The sequence below is a fragment of the Prinia subflava genome, chromosome 1, assembly GCF_021018805.1.
Source record: "Prinia subflava isolate CZ2003 ecotype Zambia chromosome 1, Cam_Psub_1.2, whole genome shotgun sequence".
NCBI lineage: Eukaryota > Metazoa > Chordata > Aves > Passeriformes > Cisticolidae > Prinia > Prinia subflava.
The window spans coordinates 11,962,985-11,979,312 of NC_086247.1; the positions used below are offsets into that span (position 1 = coordinate 11,962,985).

General features: G+C 46.6%; 1 protein-coding gene and 1 non-coding gene across 2 annotated transcripts; one reads left to right on the top strand and one right to left on the bottom strand.

Moving 5' to 3' along the window:
• Nucleotides 1-1,745: 1,745 nt before the first annotated feature.
• Nucleotides 1,746-15,374, bottom strand: FAM83A (family with sequence similarity 83 member A). The gene is made up of 7 exons (XM_063419367.1): nt 15,065-15,374; nt 14,502-14,783; nt 13,654-13,838; nt 12,952-13,568; nt 10,055-10,222; nt 8,493-8,617; nt 1,746-3,801 (listed from the first exon to the last, which is right to left on the bottom strand). The coding sequence occupies exons 4-7, from the start codon at nt 13,525-13,527 to the stop codon at nt 3,255-3,257; spliced, it is 1,416 nt and encodes a 471-aa protein (XP_063275437.1). The 5' UTR covers nt 13,528-13,568; nt 13,654-13,838; nt 14,502-14,783; nt 15,065-15,374; the 3' UTR covers nt 1,746-3,254.
• A 56-nt stretch (nt 15,375-15,430) lies between these two features.
• Nucleotides 15,431-15,503, top strand: TRNAM-CAU (transfer RNA methionine (anticodon CAU)). The gene has a single exon. It is a non-coding gene; the product is annotated as a tRNA-Met (tRNA).
• The last annotated feature ends 825 nt before the right edge of the window (nt 15,504-16,328 follow it).

The following is a 16,328-nucleotide window of genomic DNA, read 5'->3' on the forward strand; positions in this document are numbered from 1 at the left end:
ACCCTGGCCAAGCCTAGCCTATTCATCCAGCTTAGTGCCAGGGTGTGAAGGCAGGGGCAGCTGTGGGTTCCTGGTGCCCTGCAAAACATCCTTTCCTGGTGCATGACAGTCTCTTGGGTAGTGGCACTTGCCTGCTCTCTGCTCCCCGTGGTGAGGACATGCACAGAACCAGCCCTGACAGGAGTGTCCTCATTGCTGTCCCCACCAGTGGTGCTCTGACATGGCAGAGTTGCCCTCCAAAAAGTCCTGGGGCTTTTCTTAGGCTCTGCAGGGGCTCTTATAGGGACTGAATTGCCCTCCAGAAAGCTCTAAGGCCTCACCTGGGCTTTGCTGGGACCCGTTGGAGGCCCCTGCTATCCTCCACAAGTCCTCCCATTCTAAAAAAGTCTAAACATCCCCAAAAAATCACTTTTAATTAGAAATCCACTTCTGTACATAATCTGGAGGTTGGTATAGGCTACATTTTTATTTCAGCTTTTTAGCCCCACCTAGATCATCTTGCTTCAAAATAGGAGGGCAGCAAGGGAATCCAACAAGCCTCAGCAAAGCCCAGAAGAGAACCTGAGTCACTAGGGAGGTAATTAGTGGCCTTTGCAGGCTGTGTGTCCAGAGCTGGGTGCAGCACTGCAGGTGGGGTCTCGCCAGAGGAGAGCAGAGGGCAGAATCCCCTCCCTCATCCTGCTGCCCACGGGGCTTTGGATGCAGCCCAGAGCACATTTGGCTTTCTGGGCTGTGAGCACAGTGACAGCTCATGTCCAATAAACCATCCAGCACTCCCAGGCTCTCCTCTATGTCCATCCTCCATCCTGCACAGGTCCTGTGGATTGCCCAGCCCAGGTGCAGGACTTTGCACTTGGCCTTGTTGAACTTTCTGGGGTTCACGTGGGCCTCCAGCCTGTCCAGCTCCCTCTGGACACCATCCCTTCTCTCAAGTGACTCACCTGCAGCACTCAGCTTGCTGTCATCCTCAGACTTGAGGAGGGTGCACGGTGTGGCGGTGTGGCAGCCAAATTTATCCGAGCCCTTCCCCCGTGGCAGATGGACAGGGCAGGTCAGCACCTGCCATGACCTTTGTGACCGTTTCTGCAGCTGCCTATAAATGTTGCCCTTTATCACTAAGCTGTGGGGGCCTGTTAGGATTTTTAGCATAACTCATTGGTGAAATTGTAAACTGTTTTCCCTCAAAACTGAAATTTCATTCACTTGATCTTAAAGTTCAGATGCTGTCTAAACCAACACAAGCTATTTTCCTGATGCAGCTGAAACGAACTCTTAACTCACAGTGGTCCTTCTGGATTGTTAGCTTGACCCTTACCTTCTTTTCATTAGCTATGTTCTCCAAAACTTTTGTAGGCAAACTGTCTTGCCCCACAGAGGTGAAAAGAGCTCCTTCATGGACTTCACAGGTCATGGCCTGAGGAAATCAAGGTCTATAAACTTCTCCCCACATGCCCCTCTGTACCACCCCTGCTGGGCCACAACAGGATCAGTGAAAGGAACCACATTGTGAAGGAAAATCTGTTAGAACACCTTAATTCTGTTCCTGTTGATTTCAGAAGAAATAAAATATGTTTCTTGTTCATCTAGGCTTTGACTGCATGGAACTTATTCAGCTTTTGAAGGAGAATAGAGTAAGATGTACAGGCCAAGATAATATGAAGAAAAAAAGTCTTCTTTTATTTGAATGGTTGCTATATTCAGATAATGAAGTAGAATTATCATAGGAATGAAAATCAAATTTCTCCCCAAGGAATCCAAAAAATGTTGCTATGTACAGAATTTACAATTATATGCAATAGTTGATTATTATTATGGACTCCAAAATTTGGCATTACTGGTTAAAACACCCATACTAAAGCTACAGAAGGATGTGTCCATCCTTTACCTTTCACAATGTTCTTAAAAGTTTACAGATATGCTTCCAAAATGATTGCTCTTCCAAGGAACAGAAACCTTCTTCACTTGCATACAATTATCATCCACAGTCTACATAATTAAATTGTATTCCTTTTTGAGCAGGTGAGAAGTCAGGGAAAACAGGCCAGACGTTCAAGTTTCTTTAGGGTTGTTTTCTGCTGGGGACTGATAAAGGATGATACAAAGCAGGTTTGGAAAAAAAAATCTAGTGATAAATCAACAGCTGTTAAGCATCTTGGTAACTTTGGATGGAAATCCTGTTTCATGAATTTTCTTACTTCTGCTTACAGAAGCTTCCTCAGATTTCATGGATCATTTGACAGAAAGTTTTTCTGTTTTGGTTCAAGCTGCTGAACCTCTGTAACATCATTTCTAGCTGTAGTCCATGGACACTACAGACACACAGTTTATCTTTAAAAATTAGAGGCCATGAAGAATTCAGCAATAGCTTCATGTTCAGTCAGATGACCACAGAATGGATTTCAAAGATCCATGTGCAATTAAATGAATTGGAACTCAGTCCTGGTGTGTTACTAGTAGGACTTTGCTTCTTTAACTCAGCTTCATTTTGCAGTCTGAACCTTCCCAGCTGCTGTGCATAAGGAAGGTTGCCCTGAGCTGGTGGGACTGGAGGTTTGTAAGCAGGTGAGCTGGGACACAGCCGTGTTGTGACGGGTGGAAGTGCAGGTACGGTGAACGTAAGGTGTCTTCCACAAGCAGAACTGTTGCTCTCAGTCCATGTCAAGGGTACCAGGCCCCTTCCTCTGAATCCCTGAGAGCAGCTGTCCTTGCTGTGCAGCTCAAGCAGAGAGCTCTGAGACAGTGCCGTGGCAGGACCTGTGCCTCACTGCCAGCCTGAAGGCAGTCCCCCTAAATCAAGATTAAGGTTTGATGAGAGCACAAAGATACCCTGCTGCTGCCAGCATTGTCTCTGTTTGCCACGGAAACAGCAGCCTTCAGTCTCCTTATTCAAGTGCATAAAATGCCCAGTAGTAAACTGTGCCTTACCCCCTTTCAGTTGCCTGGGCATAAGAAAAACAGCTACTGTCCTTCTGGTACACAAATTCACCGCCAGGGCAGCTGATAGGCAGAAGCAGTGTTGCACTGTGAGCAGCATTATTCAGATGTGTTCTTCCTGGGATCCTGATGCACCTGAGGTTCACACATTAGCAGCCTTGGCTTTTTAATCAGGGAAATGAAGCATCCGTAAGCAACAAAACAAGGGGCTTGAAATCATCCTCATTTGTATTATACAGAATTTCTATATTCATCAGTACACAAGCGATTGCTAAACAGGCCCTCACTACATTTACCTGCATTTCCAAACAAGGTGGTTATTATGCAAACAGGTTAGCTTTGTGGAGGCATCTCCAGGATGAGCTTAACCCTGTCCTGTTCGGTTCCTCCTGCCTGAGCCTCACAGGCCTGTAAAGGTTCATGTTGTTATAGGGAACCGTGGCGTTTTCGGCCATGTAGTGTGGCTGGTAGTAGTTAGGCGGGATGGCCTTGTGTGCGGGCGGGGGAGTGAACGAGACGTAGCTGTGGAAGGAGTTGACTCGGTGGAGAGGTGAGGGGGGGGTGAAGCTGCTGTTGAAGATGGGAGTTCTCGGGCTCTGCTTGCTCTGGTGGGTGCTGCCAGCCGAGAGGCTGCTGAGGGGCTCCGACAGGGTGTTGGCGCTGCCCTCGTCGCTGCAGGGGAGGCTGCGCGGCGCGGCCCAGCTGCGCCGGAACAGCAAGGGCAGGCCCCGCGGCGGGGCCTTGGGGCCGCGCACCGGCTTGGACAGCGCGTACAGGTGCCGGAACTCCTCGTCAAACAGCTCCACTACCTGGCCCGTGAACTTGGAGAGGAGGTTGCGGTGAACCTGGCCACACAGCCACGTGAAGCTGGAAGGAGAGACAAGGTAAGGTTAGAGTGAACGCCGCCATCAGGAACTGCAGATCCCCCGCAGGGCTGATGTGAAAGGTGAATGCTGAAGCTTCTTGTCTAAACACAGGATGAAAATGGTGTCGCAGTTGAATCTCAGGTCAGTTCACATCAGTGCTCTTTGACTTGGATCAATCTTTGTTATTGCAGCTGCCTCTAAAACCTTCAAGAAACCTTGTAAAGTTATGCAACCTCCTGAAGGGAGTGGTGAGCCAGGGATAAATGCTGCAGGGATAAATGTCAGATACAATACCCAAGGATTGGGAAAATGATCTGTCCCATGAAAAGGAGTCTTTAGACCCCTCTTTTGGGGACCACTCTTCCATGCACAGTGCTTAAATTCAGGTATTGCCACATCTTATCTGCACACACATAAATTGTACCTTGTAGCTTGCAGCATTGCCATGCCACTTAGTAACTCAGCCACTCCAATTGACATCAAAAAGACAAGAAAAAAAAGAACCATCCTTTGTTTTAATTTTTTCTATAACCTTTCTTCATTGGTCAAGACAAACACATAAAACCCCAACCTTCCTGTCACGTCCCACACCACAAAACAAGCCACCACACCTGACAAATGCTTGTTTTCTTCACTACAGAGAAAATGAAATTACAAATATTTCCTACAGCATTTCCAAAAATAAATGTAATACTTTGCTATAAAGTAAAGGAGAAACACCACAATAGTTTTAATTCTGGTAGTTCAGAGACACACCTCAGGATAACCCACAGCTTTTAAATTATTTTTCTTTTATGTGCTTCCCTAATCCACTCGGCAAACATAAATTTCTGCTTTTATAAAACCACAAGCCAGCTTGATTGTGTTGCACAGGCTGCCATGTCTGAGCAGCAACAGCACCAATAAAATAAGCATAGTTGAGAGAATGAAATGTAATTACTCCCTGAACTGACCAGGGCTTGAGCTGTGCAGCAGTGGGCACAGAGCACTGGTGGATTCGTACCTGAGGTTATTCTGTGTTGGCAAAACTCTGCCATGGTTATTCCTGTGTGACTTGATTAGCTATGCTGGATTTGCACAAGGGCTGATGAGAGCCAGATTTGGCTGTAGGTGTGTACACTTAAAATCTTGTTGTGTTTTGATAAAACTGTGAAGCTCGGTGGGACTGACAGCCTGAGCTGATACTGAGGCAGTAAGACACAATTCACATCTGCTTATCCAGAGCATTCCTCAGGAGGGTTGGGTTTGAGGTATACAGTGATTTTATACTGTTGCTTCAAGAGCAAGGGGGAGTGAAGAAATCAGTAGTTCAATGCCACCAGGCACCCATACAATTTATACTGTACATTTATGATTGGACATGAGAACACACAGTAAGTTACCAGAATAGAGGTACTTCCCATGCACTGTGTTCAAATCATTCTAAATACGGACAAAACTTTAGGAGCCAAGGTAAAGAGCACAGCAAGCTAACTCCCTGCTGCGTGCGTAACATCTGCTGTGCCAACTCAACCTTGCCTTTATTCACTAAGCAGTACTCTCCAAACCTTTGCATGTCCTTCATCTAACTGTGAAATAGGTCAGGAATAAATACAAAAATACACACAATTTTTCTAGGATATCTACACTAAAGATTGCAAACACATGAAAGGGCTGAGGTCTAAAGTATCATATTTATTCTTTATATGCTAGAGATACATCTAGTTTATAAAAAAAAAATTAGACAGAAATAAAAATAAATTACACTTGTATATGGCTTTTAAAAGCCCAACAAAATCAGAGGAAAAAACCTGTTCTGCCCAATTTTGCTGATTTACTCCCATGTGTATCTTCCTGGAGTACCTGACAGACACATACTAGTTTGTGGATCATTGATTTTACCTGTAACCCTTGTAAACAGAGAAAGTTAGATCAAACGAAGAGCCCAGAGATTCTCCAAGAACTGATGGCAGATGGGCCAGCTCAAAGTTACAAGGTAAGATCTTTGTGATTTTAGGCAAACACTTGTGGACTTGTCATGTAGTGAGTCACAGCAATTTACACTCTGTGCATTTTTCTGGAGAACAAAACAGAACTAAAAGACATAAAAGACTTAACAGGTCTTCACTGGCTTAATTCTAAGAGAAAATGCATTGTTTAGGTTTTAGGCCCAGTTGTGCTCCTTGGTATACAATTCTGAGTGCTCTTTTGGGACAGGCTCAGAGGAGTGTGTTATTGTCACCACCTGCCCAGAGGGATTGTTTTTCTCCCAGGCTTTTTTGGGTGAGTCCCATCAAATGAAGACAAAGCGCTAAGAAGTGATACCTGGCTTGGGGCCAACACTGTATCACAAACTGAGTCACTGATCTCAGCCATCTTTCCAGGGCTTTGTCCTATGTCCTGTTACAGACCCTCTCATTTATGATTGTCTCAATCAAATCCCACCTCTCCTGTTCAGCATTGGAGTTGTTTTATAATGGATGTCCTGTGCACTGCAGGAGCTGCAGAGCACTAGGGATGTTCTGATCCCTGTGTTTGCAGTGCTGCAGCAACGTGCAACACAGCACATGTAGAATCTGGAACGAGAGGAAGGACGGGCTGGGGTTTTCAGCTGGGCTCGGGTTTGGGTTGCCCTACATGTCAGTGTTGCCTGCTGGTGGATAACCTGTGTGGGAGAAACCTGCCCCTCCTGAACATGCTCCTGGCACAGCATGTCCGTGTTGGTTGTTAGATGCTGCCTCTGAAGAGGCCAGTGGCTTTCAGAGTGGCAGCCAGGGAGATTCTCAGCTGCCCCTGGGATCAAGGTCTGTGCTTTCTGCTGTTTTCATTTTGCCTTCTTCAGGAATGCTGAGTTCATACACTGTCTAATTTCAAATTCATTTAAAAAATGGAATAACAGTTATCATGGATAACTGTTACCAGGATGAGGTAGAGTGACAGAGAGAGCAAAAAGAAATACTGCATTCTACTCCCTCAACATAGACATTGGCAGTAAAAATTGAGAGTATGTCCTGAAGGGCTATTTTATTTCCTCAGCCTGTTCCCCATCACTATTACAACATCATGCAGAACTCAGCACTTTGGTGAAATTTGGTGTTGTATTTTACAATCTTTGTATTGGTTTTAAGATCTACTCCACTGTGATTTCTAACAAATGCATTGCAGAAGAGTTTGTTTCACTCAACATCATTCTTGTTTATACCTGAAGAGGTTAGTAGATAAGATTTAGGCAAAAAACCAAAAATCTTTCAAATTAATAAAGTGAGAGCTAGCAAGAAATGCCACATACACATGGGTAGCCAGCTACAACCCATGTGAATTGCAAACTGGTGCTGAACATACTGAAGTTAAATAGCTTTTTATCATTTTAAATACATTTGTTCCTTACCACCTTCTCTGTGTGTTGGATATGGAATTACATAGTTTGACAAAGTATTTGAGATTAGAAGACATTCAACAGCAGTAGAGAAAGACAGAAGTGACTGCACAGGACTTCAGGTGTTTTTAGGTTTTTTGGTATTGAAAGAGAAGCCAAAAGGAAGCTTCTCGGTCAAAGAAAATAGATCTTGCTCTGCCCTTCTCCCACACATCCTTCACTTCTACTCTTTCCAAGTCTGCTGTTGGATTTCAAAACATCTTTAGTGAGGGATTAAAAACCACCCAAAATAACAAGAAAACAAAAGAACGGTCAATTAAAAAAACCCAACCCTGAGTGTCCACTAAGTTTTGTCTGATGGTTCATTTGGAAATGGAATGAAAAGTGGGTGCCTGTGTTAGTGTACATCTGAGCTCTTGCAGCCCATCCCCACAAATTCCCTTCTTCCTTTGTTGCTATACTTCTGTAAACTTCCTGGTGGCACAGTTTTATCAGACCACAAGCATTTAAGCTTCCACATTGTAAACTGGCATTAAGAAAAATAATTGTATCCTTTAAATTAAATAATGACCTCTTGTATTTTTATATCTGGATTTCTAGGGTACACTTGATCATTTGTAAAACATATCTATGTCACTATGATGCTCAGAAACTTCATTTATTTGATGCAAGCTCAGAGTCTCCTGAAATTCCCTGACCAGAGGATCTAGGATCTTACTTAAAGATCCAGTTGTTGGAATGCTATATCCAACTACAAATAATTACAGCAGCACAAACAAAACAAACAAACAAAATTTTTAAAAAGGTAAAAAATGAAGGTGCAGCAGTTATATAGATATATACTGCCTACCTGTCAATGAAACACTGGGAAAAACAGTAAATCTCTGAAGTATTTCTGTTTTACCTTTAATCACTACATTTGTCATATGAAGAACAAATCCTCAGATAAGCTGAGTGACATATGCTACATTAAGGATCCCGAGGGAGACAGAAATGTATCATGTCTCATGATCACAACACTTGAGAACCCAAACAATGAGGAAAGCATAATGTTAAACTGTACACACTTCTAGTTTTGCCCTAGGGCTGCACTGACAAAGTTGTTTACATTAGTTTCTGAACATTTAAATTAAAACCCATGCTCCATAATGAACTAAAAGCAGCTTTAAAGCAAGCGAAGTAGATTTTTGAAAAATGACACATATTTGAAAACATGAAGTGTTTTTTGTTAAACAAAAGCTTCTTACCTTACAAAAATTTCCATGGTACTTTTTTGGGAAGAAGTATTAAAAATCATAAAAGAGTACCTAGACATGAAGTGCAATGGCTTATCTCACCTGTAGGATCCAGAGAGCACATATCTCCAGTCAGAGATAAGAAATTTTTCTTTAATTTGTCCTGAAAATTTCCTGCCTGACTTGGCACAGTAAACCTCTCCAGTAACACTCCGGACTGAAATATTCTGTAAATAAAAATAAAATTGAGTGAATCACATGTATTTTTAATTAAAAATCAGACAGGGAGGATCCTTTTCCCCCACTGCCTTTAGCTCTTCACTTCCCCAAACTTAAATTTCTTCATGGACTCTCTGATGTGAGGGTTTGTGTGCAGAGGAAAGCTGGCCAAGGTCTCTCACTTGCCATGGGTCCCTTGTTTCACTGGGGATGTGACCCTGCATGAAAGCTCACGCAGGTGGAGCTGTGCTGAGGGACAGTGATCCTACCCCAGCCAAAAGGAGCATGGACATGTCCAGAGCTGGGAGCAGTCTGCTGCCTTCCACTGACACCCTGGGCACAATCTGCTGTAGCTCTGCTCCCTTCAGTCCCACTGGCTGTGCCATGACAAGCAGGGGAAAACCTCTGCTCCTCCAGTCCATCTGGGCCTGCAAGGACACACGTGCTGCTCTGCTGGAGCAACCCAGACAGATGCTGTCCTTTGGGACCAGATGCTGCTCAGCTTGGCCTGGGGGATGCTCTGCACTGTCCCTGTAGCTCAGCAAGTGCCTTTCAGGCCCTGACTGCTGTCCATACACACACATTGCACAATCAAGGCCGTAGTAAATGAGTTGCACCATTCCACCACACATTGTGGAAGCCTATGTGCTGCAGCAGGAGACTGACAATAGATAGCACAGGCTTTTTCTCCTCAGGAGTGAGGGTTTACAGGCATGCAAACAGTTATGAACATGCATTATTAATTTAACCTTCTTTATATACTTGGATGGAATTGAGCTGTAGAAAACCAGGTGTCTGGTGCATGTAAGATCTCCTCAGGTCTCCCGTGTGTCCACAGCTGCCATTCCAGAGGTCTGTGGCTTCTGCAGTATCACCCATCCCCAGGGAGATGCCATAGGAGCTCTACAGCATCTCATGCAACAACAGAAATAATCCCTAGGAGGGGTTATTTTAAAGCCAGTTCCATCTGACAGAGATGAAGGCAGATTAAACTAACAGCAATCCTAAATTTGAGGTGTTATCTTTAAAAGAGCTTTAGTACATTTTATCAGAAACCACCCAGTGCAACCAAGCTGTGGCCATGCAAAAGGGTTTTGTGCACCTTGTCCCTGTGGCTGCCAGACCACAGCTACTGCAGAGCTATTAAACAGAAGCAGCTCTAAAGCTTGTTAGATAACTCTACTATGGAAATTTAAGTCCTGTTTTAAGACTTCAGGGCCAAGATAAGTTTCATCTGGGGACCTAATGGAAATGCCTTACCTTCCTGTAATATCCACGGGAAAACATAGGCATCTTCAAAGAGGAACCAGGTGTGCTAACACTACCCCAGGAAATCTTTTGCTTCCTTTTAATTAGAAGGTGGATTGACCCTAGCATAACCATGCTTCTAGCTCAGAGTGCCTGCAGTTAGGCAGACAACTCTCAGCCTAAGAGCCTCACAGTACCTTGAAGAGATCCTCAGCAATTTGCAACTTGTCGCACATCTCCGAGAAAAGATGTATGCTGCCATGGTCGAGCAGCAGGTACACAAAGACCATGCGCTTGTTAGCTGCCTCCAGGAGGTCACAGAGAATCTCAGTGTCTGTGAACACATCCATCACGATAGCCAACACCTTCAGAAAAAGAGCAGAGGCGTTAGCAGAGTCAATTTACATAGCTTAAGGTTGAGAGGAGAACATTGTAATGTAGTTTATTTGTTTAAAAATATTCCAGTAAACATAAATATTCAGTTATATGTGGATATTTTTTCTGGTTTTCTCCCTAAGTGCCTGAATCACTAAATTGATGAAACACAATGCCTCATTGTTTTACTGCTCATATAAAGCAAATATAACATACAACATACAACCCAAAATGATCCATGAATTTGTAGGTGAGATTTTAGCACTAGGAAATACATTGATATACTTATCAGAGAATGATAAGGATGTCGCTAAATAAAAGACCACAGCCCTTGCCACACAGCTGTGTGGCCTAAGCTACACACATTCAGCAAGAATCCCTGATTCTCTTTTATTATTTACTCCTGGACAGCCCTAGATTTAAAAAGCCTCACCCTGTTGTTGGTGGTGATAGACTCCAACAGCTCCATCTTTTTTAAAACACTGATTTATAAACTAATTGTTACAATTTGACCACACATCCATGCTTCCCAATTCACATCTGGCAGAACAGTGTGTAAAAGTCTCAGGACTGGGCATAAAAGCCCTGACAACCATTTAAATGCACAGCCTGCCACCAGTGTGGATCAAGGGAACTGTAAATGTGATATAAAACCAGTTCTATACTAGAAAGTGCTGGTCTTGTCTGATGTCTGCTATTGCCCATGGAAAGGGTCAATTCAGCCCAGTTATTACCTGACTAATCTTTAGGAGGTGCTTATTTCTCCACGGACTGGAGGGGGAACCTCTGATAACTCTGCTCATGGGATATCAGCTTCAATCAAAACAAACTTTACAGCATCTCTGCAGACCTGTTTTACTAATTGCTTATAGCTTGCTCTGAGTCTTGCACACTCTAAAGCCTGTGCCCACACCTAACAGCAAGCTTATTCCCCTCGCCACCTTGAGGATATCCTACAAGAGCAGGCACATCCTGCACAGCCAGCGTCCTCTTCAGGCAGCCAAACTGTGTGTGGAGCAGTGAGGATCTCACCTTCCTCCTGCTGCCAAAGCCTGGTGCTTCAGGAAGAGCTTTGCCATGGCTAGTTAAGCACCATTATGTCAAATATCTCACATCCACACTTCCTGCTAATGCCCCAGCTCCACACCATTCTCTCTGGTACTGCTTTTCACCACCTGTTCCAATTTATATTTCTGCACCTGACTTGCCTCTCTTACTTGTAGCACTTCTCGTTTCTTTTGCCCGGATTTCATTTTGTGATTTGAACCAATTCCACAGAGGTCTTAAAATTGTACTATCACTTGCCAATCCTTTTCAGTTTGAGATCATCAACACAGTCTTTATTCTGTTATTTAATTTTGTAACACATATGTCAAATACTAGGCTATCCAGGATGGACCCCTAGCAGAAGCTAATCAGTAACTGGTGCCATAGGAAAACTGTGCTCAAAAAGGAGTTGACAAATTTAGACTGTTGCTTCAGCATGCTCTCTTAATGTAAATTAGATTATTAAGAAGGTAATGTGAACCATGGGTTTATATTACATTTCCCCATTTTTCACCTACAAGTTTTCTCTTGTTGAGACAGAAAATTGTTTTGAGTTGATAATTTTATCTGATGCCTATTTTATTATTCCAAAGACATTTCATCTGTTTCTGCATCTTTCTGATATCTCCAATTTAAATTGACTGATCTGTAATTCCCTTGGTGTGGTAAGCACTTGTAGGCTTTGAGAGAGCCTACAAGAGTTGCCAAGGGGGATCCTTCTCCCTGCCATTGCACTCTGTATTACCAGGGCCAGCACCTGCCCTTGCAGGGGAATCACACAGCAGAAGGAATCCTCTGGCTCCAGAGGGCTCGGAAGTCTGTGCTGGGCAACACCAGTGCATCTGGCTTGGCTCCTCACCATTCCTGGGTGAAACTGCTGCTGCTCTTTTGAATGTATGTAAGGGCAAAGCTCCCGGATGATGGTAAATACAGCCCTGAAGCATCTTCCAGGGAAGTCAGAGAACTGCTAGAACACACATGACGTAAGTTTTCTGTCCCCCCTCCAGCTGCTCAGTTCCTGGTTTCCCAGAGTGTGGCTTGTGGCTGGCACCTCTGTGGCCTCCATCACCTTTATGTAGGCAGGGGCATAATCTGCACCTTTCCCACATGCCAAGTTATGCTGCAGAGTCTCTGTATGGAGCCCACATGACATTTTAACTGATACAGGCAACATATTAGGGATGAAAGGTCTATTTTCTGAAAAAAAATCCTTCCTCTGAGGATGGCTGCTGACATACCAGACATCCTTGTCTTTCTTTGGCCTCCCCTTCACCCACATCTCCAACAAATCCCCTCAAACAATTCCTAATGGCTGAGAGCTCACTTAGGTTCAATTCTTATTTATGGTGCAGTGGTCTGAACAGATCAAACCATCCTGCTTGGGGGTACATGAGAAGGGACAGAGCCAAGCTGTCCTTTCTACAGCACATTTAATCCACTGGGTGAATGGGAGGTTACAAAAGGGAAGAGGGAATGCTTTTTTTAAAGCCACCAACATTAAAAAGATGTTGGTGTGAGTTAAAAAAAAATCAACAACAGGCTCTTCACAGCCACTTTCTAGAACAAAGCTACACTGCAATACACAGGGCTTGGGTTAAACACCATGTTCACCTGAGCTTGTAAGGGCAAGAAACAACCGAGTGCAGAGGGAACAGCAATTCTCTCCTCATACCTGAGTGGTCTTGTGGATGTACCGGCGTATGATGTCCCTGATGTTGCTGTTCTTCTCTGTTTGGAAATACACCGTGGCGGTGGATTTTTCCTTTAAATAGGGCTTCTCTGCTGTAATCCAAGTGTGGAGCAGAGCCGGCTCACTGCTGTCAGAAATGGTGGGGAAGTAGGTCCCTGAAGGGAGTGAGCCGGCATCGTTCTGCTTTGGCGCGGCTGCCCCGTCGGCACCGGGGGCCTCCTGTGCATAGTAAGATTCCCTGGCGTTATCCTTGATGTACTGAGCTTCCACCGAGGAGAGGAAATCCACCTCACCCTCTTTGCTTAAAGTTTCCAGGTAAGAGTCTGTCCCACCATCCAAGAAGGCGTCGGTGGCCAATCTTATGCTTTCGTTGTGGCTGAAATCCACTTTTGTCAACTTCGGGGACTGGTTCTTGATATCCTCCAGCCTCTTCCTTATCTTACCCATATGTCTGGGGTGGTTCATGGCTCTTTGTCGCAGCAGCCGATCTGCCGGGCAGGCACCATGCATATGCGTGCCACAGGCAGTGCAATCGTCCTTCTTGTTTGAGGACTGCATTCTGGCATGAAATCACCTCGGCTGAACGCTGAACGAATTAACTACGAATAAAAATAAAGAGATCTTATCACCACAGGCAAATTCACACTCCCTGAATTTGTCTGTACAATTATCTTCAAAACAAACCTGAAGCTCGTTTCTCAGGTGGTGGTGTACTCCGGCAACAATCTGTTTCCAGATGGGACACAAGTGCAAAGCTGATTAGATTGCTTATCTGAGAGGCACCCACCTCAGCCCCAAGGCATACGAAGAATTCGAGCCAAATTTACCACGGCCGTCGGATTCGATTGTATTTCCCTTCCTGTCGCATCCTGTGAAATATGAGTGAGGAAAGCACTCAAGCAAAAGCAGGTAGGCTCCCAAGCATCATTGCACAATCTTCAAAACAGCTTGAGGCTTCTCTGTCTTCGCTTAGTATGCGTTAGGGAGAAGAAACAGCCCTGATGTTGAACTGGAACAGAGACAGCAGCCACGGCCATGGCTTCAAAACAGCAAAAAGGGTCATGGGCTCTGTTCTGCACCTACATGCTGCCAGGCAGGCTTAAAAATAGATGTGAACTTCGTCACTGTGCCCCGTCCAGAGTATGTTGCTATTACCACAGACGATTCACTCACTTATTTCTTTAAAGCTTTGTGACTACGCCATCCTATTATAAGAAAAATACCCCTTCCCAAACATCCTGAATATTACGTGGAGGGAGGGTTGTGAGCTGGCCTCAAAGCATCAGAAATACAAACACTCATCACTTGATTGTGCACATTTAGGGCTTTTTTTTTTTTTTTTTCCCCTCCCTCCTTCTTCCCTTCCCAGGCTGCAGCTTCTGGAGTCACGTTGTCCCCGTGGCAGCCCTGTGCTGTGTCATTAGGCGGATGGAGGCGGGTTGCAGCGGGGTGACAGGCCAGGGCCCGGGGGCAGCCGGGCCGGCCGGTCCGACCGAGGAGCGGCGGGGCGGCCCTGCCCGGGGTGCCCATACCTGTGTGCGTGCCTGGGCGCAGCGCCACGTGTGACACACTTCCCTCCGCGGGTGGGCCGGCCCGGCCCGGCAGCTCCGTGTCCGTGCACCCTGCACGGCTCCCGAGGGAGGGCGGACCGCGGCCATGTGCCGGCCTCGGCTCCCCTGAGGGCTGCTGAGGCCGTGTGTGGGCAGCGAGAGGGTCCCGCCGCCCTGGCCTCGGGAACACGGGGATCTTCAGGGACGCACAGGGACAGCTCGTCAGGGCAGCTTCGCAGATTCTGGGTCTATGTCAGGTGCCCTCTGGGGTGGGGAAAAAAATAATCGCGCATTAAGACGAGACAAAGATGTACGAAACACAGAAGAGTATGAAATGGCTCGGATATTGATCCCGGAGCAACCACGTGCGGCCGAGGAGGGGCGGTGGCGGGGCCGTCCTGAGTTTCTGGGGTGATTTTAAAAACTACCCCGTCCCTCCCTCCACCCCCAACATCCGCCCGCAGCTGCCAGACGCGGCCGAAAGTCACTAATTATCTCGTGACCTGTTCTGCGCAATTAGGCCGAAAATGATGCCATCTAATTACCCTGACAAGCAGGACTGTGCCCTGCCAACGCCGATCGGGGCCAGGGACGGCCCTCCCCTCCTCGGCCGGGATCTCTCATGGTCACCCCGCGTCCTTCAGGGTCACGCTGGTCCCCTCACATGGGCAGAGCTCCTCGCAGGTTATACTATGAGGCCTTGCACTGTCACGTTGCGAAGCCCTGCTGTCACCCTGCAGTCCCACAGGAGCACTCCAAGCCCCCGCAGGGCCAGCACAGGGTCCCGCCCGTGGGAGCGCTGTGGGCGGGGGACGGGCCGTGCCGGGCCGTGTTGTGTAGTCCCGTAGCCGGAGCGGTGAGCGAGGCCCCCGGCAGGGTCGAGAGCCCTCACAGAGCGCTGTCGTCCAGCCGCCTCGTTAGCGCAGTAGGTAGCGCGTCAGTCTCATAATCTGAAGGTCGTGAGTTCGATCCTCACACGGGGCAAAGGCGGGCAGTACTTTTGCTCTCGGCCGCCTTCCTCCCCCGCTTTTAGCGGCGGCAGAATCGCCGGGCAGCGCGCTCGGAGCCGCTCGGTGCCTGCCCCGCCGTGCCTGTCGTGGTTCGCGAAGCGGCAGCTCCGGCTCAGGGGCCTGTCGCTCCCGCTGCTGGGCTCGCGGGAGTAATGGCTGCAGCTTTTTGCAGCCGGTTTGGAGCCCCCGGGCTGCCTGCGAGCCCGTACAGGCTGTGGGGAGGGGGAAATGTCTCGGGCAGTGGGCACACCCGGGGCCAGGCTGCGGGCAGAGCCCAGGAGCGGCCGGGGGGACACGGCAGGACACCGGCCCCGCCTGTGGGACACTCCGGTTTATATACACTTACAGCCTTAGCGTTTTACAAACCATAAGCACATACACATCTAGCCCACGGGGCAGGCCAAAACCTCAGTGGGTTTATTATTTCCCTTTAAATATAGAAAAAAAGCACATGTAAACTCCAAGACAATCATCAGAAAAAAGACAATTTTTCTACTCCCTCTGCATCTGAGATGATCCTGGCCTTTTGCATTTTCCCCCTTTGAAAAGGAATGATGCCTCTTCTCCACACTGCTGAGGGCTGCAATGAGATTTCCACGGATTCTGGTTGCTGCTCATGTTTCTACTTCCAGATGCAGGCAGGGATAACCAAGTACCTTTCTTTGCATGCTTTTAGATTTTCATGTAATTTAACGAGAAGCAGAGGCTGTTCCCTGCCCCAGGTGACAAAAAGCTGCTGGTTAGAGGTATCATCCTGGGCCTGCCCGGTGCCTCAGCCCCCAGGGCCACCACAAGCAGT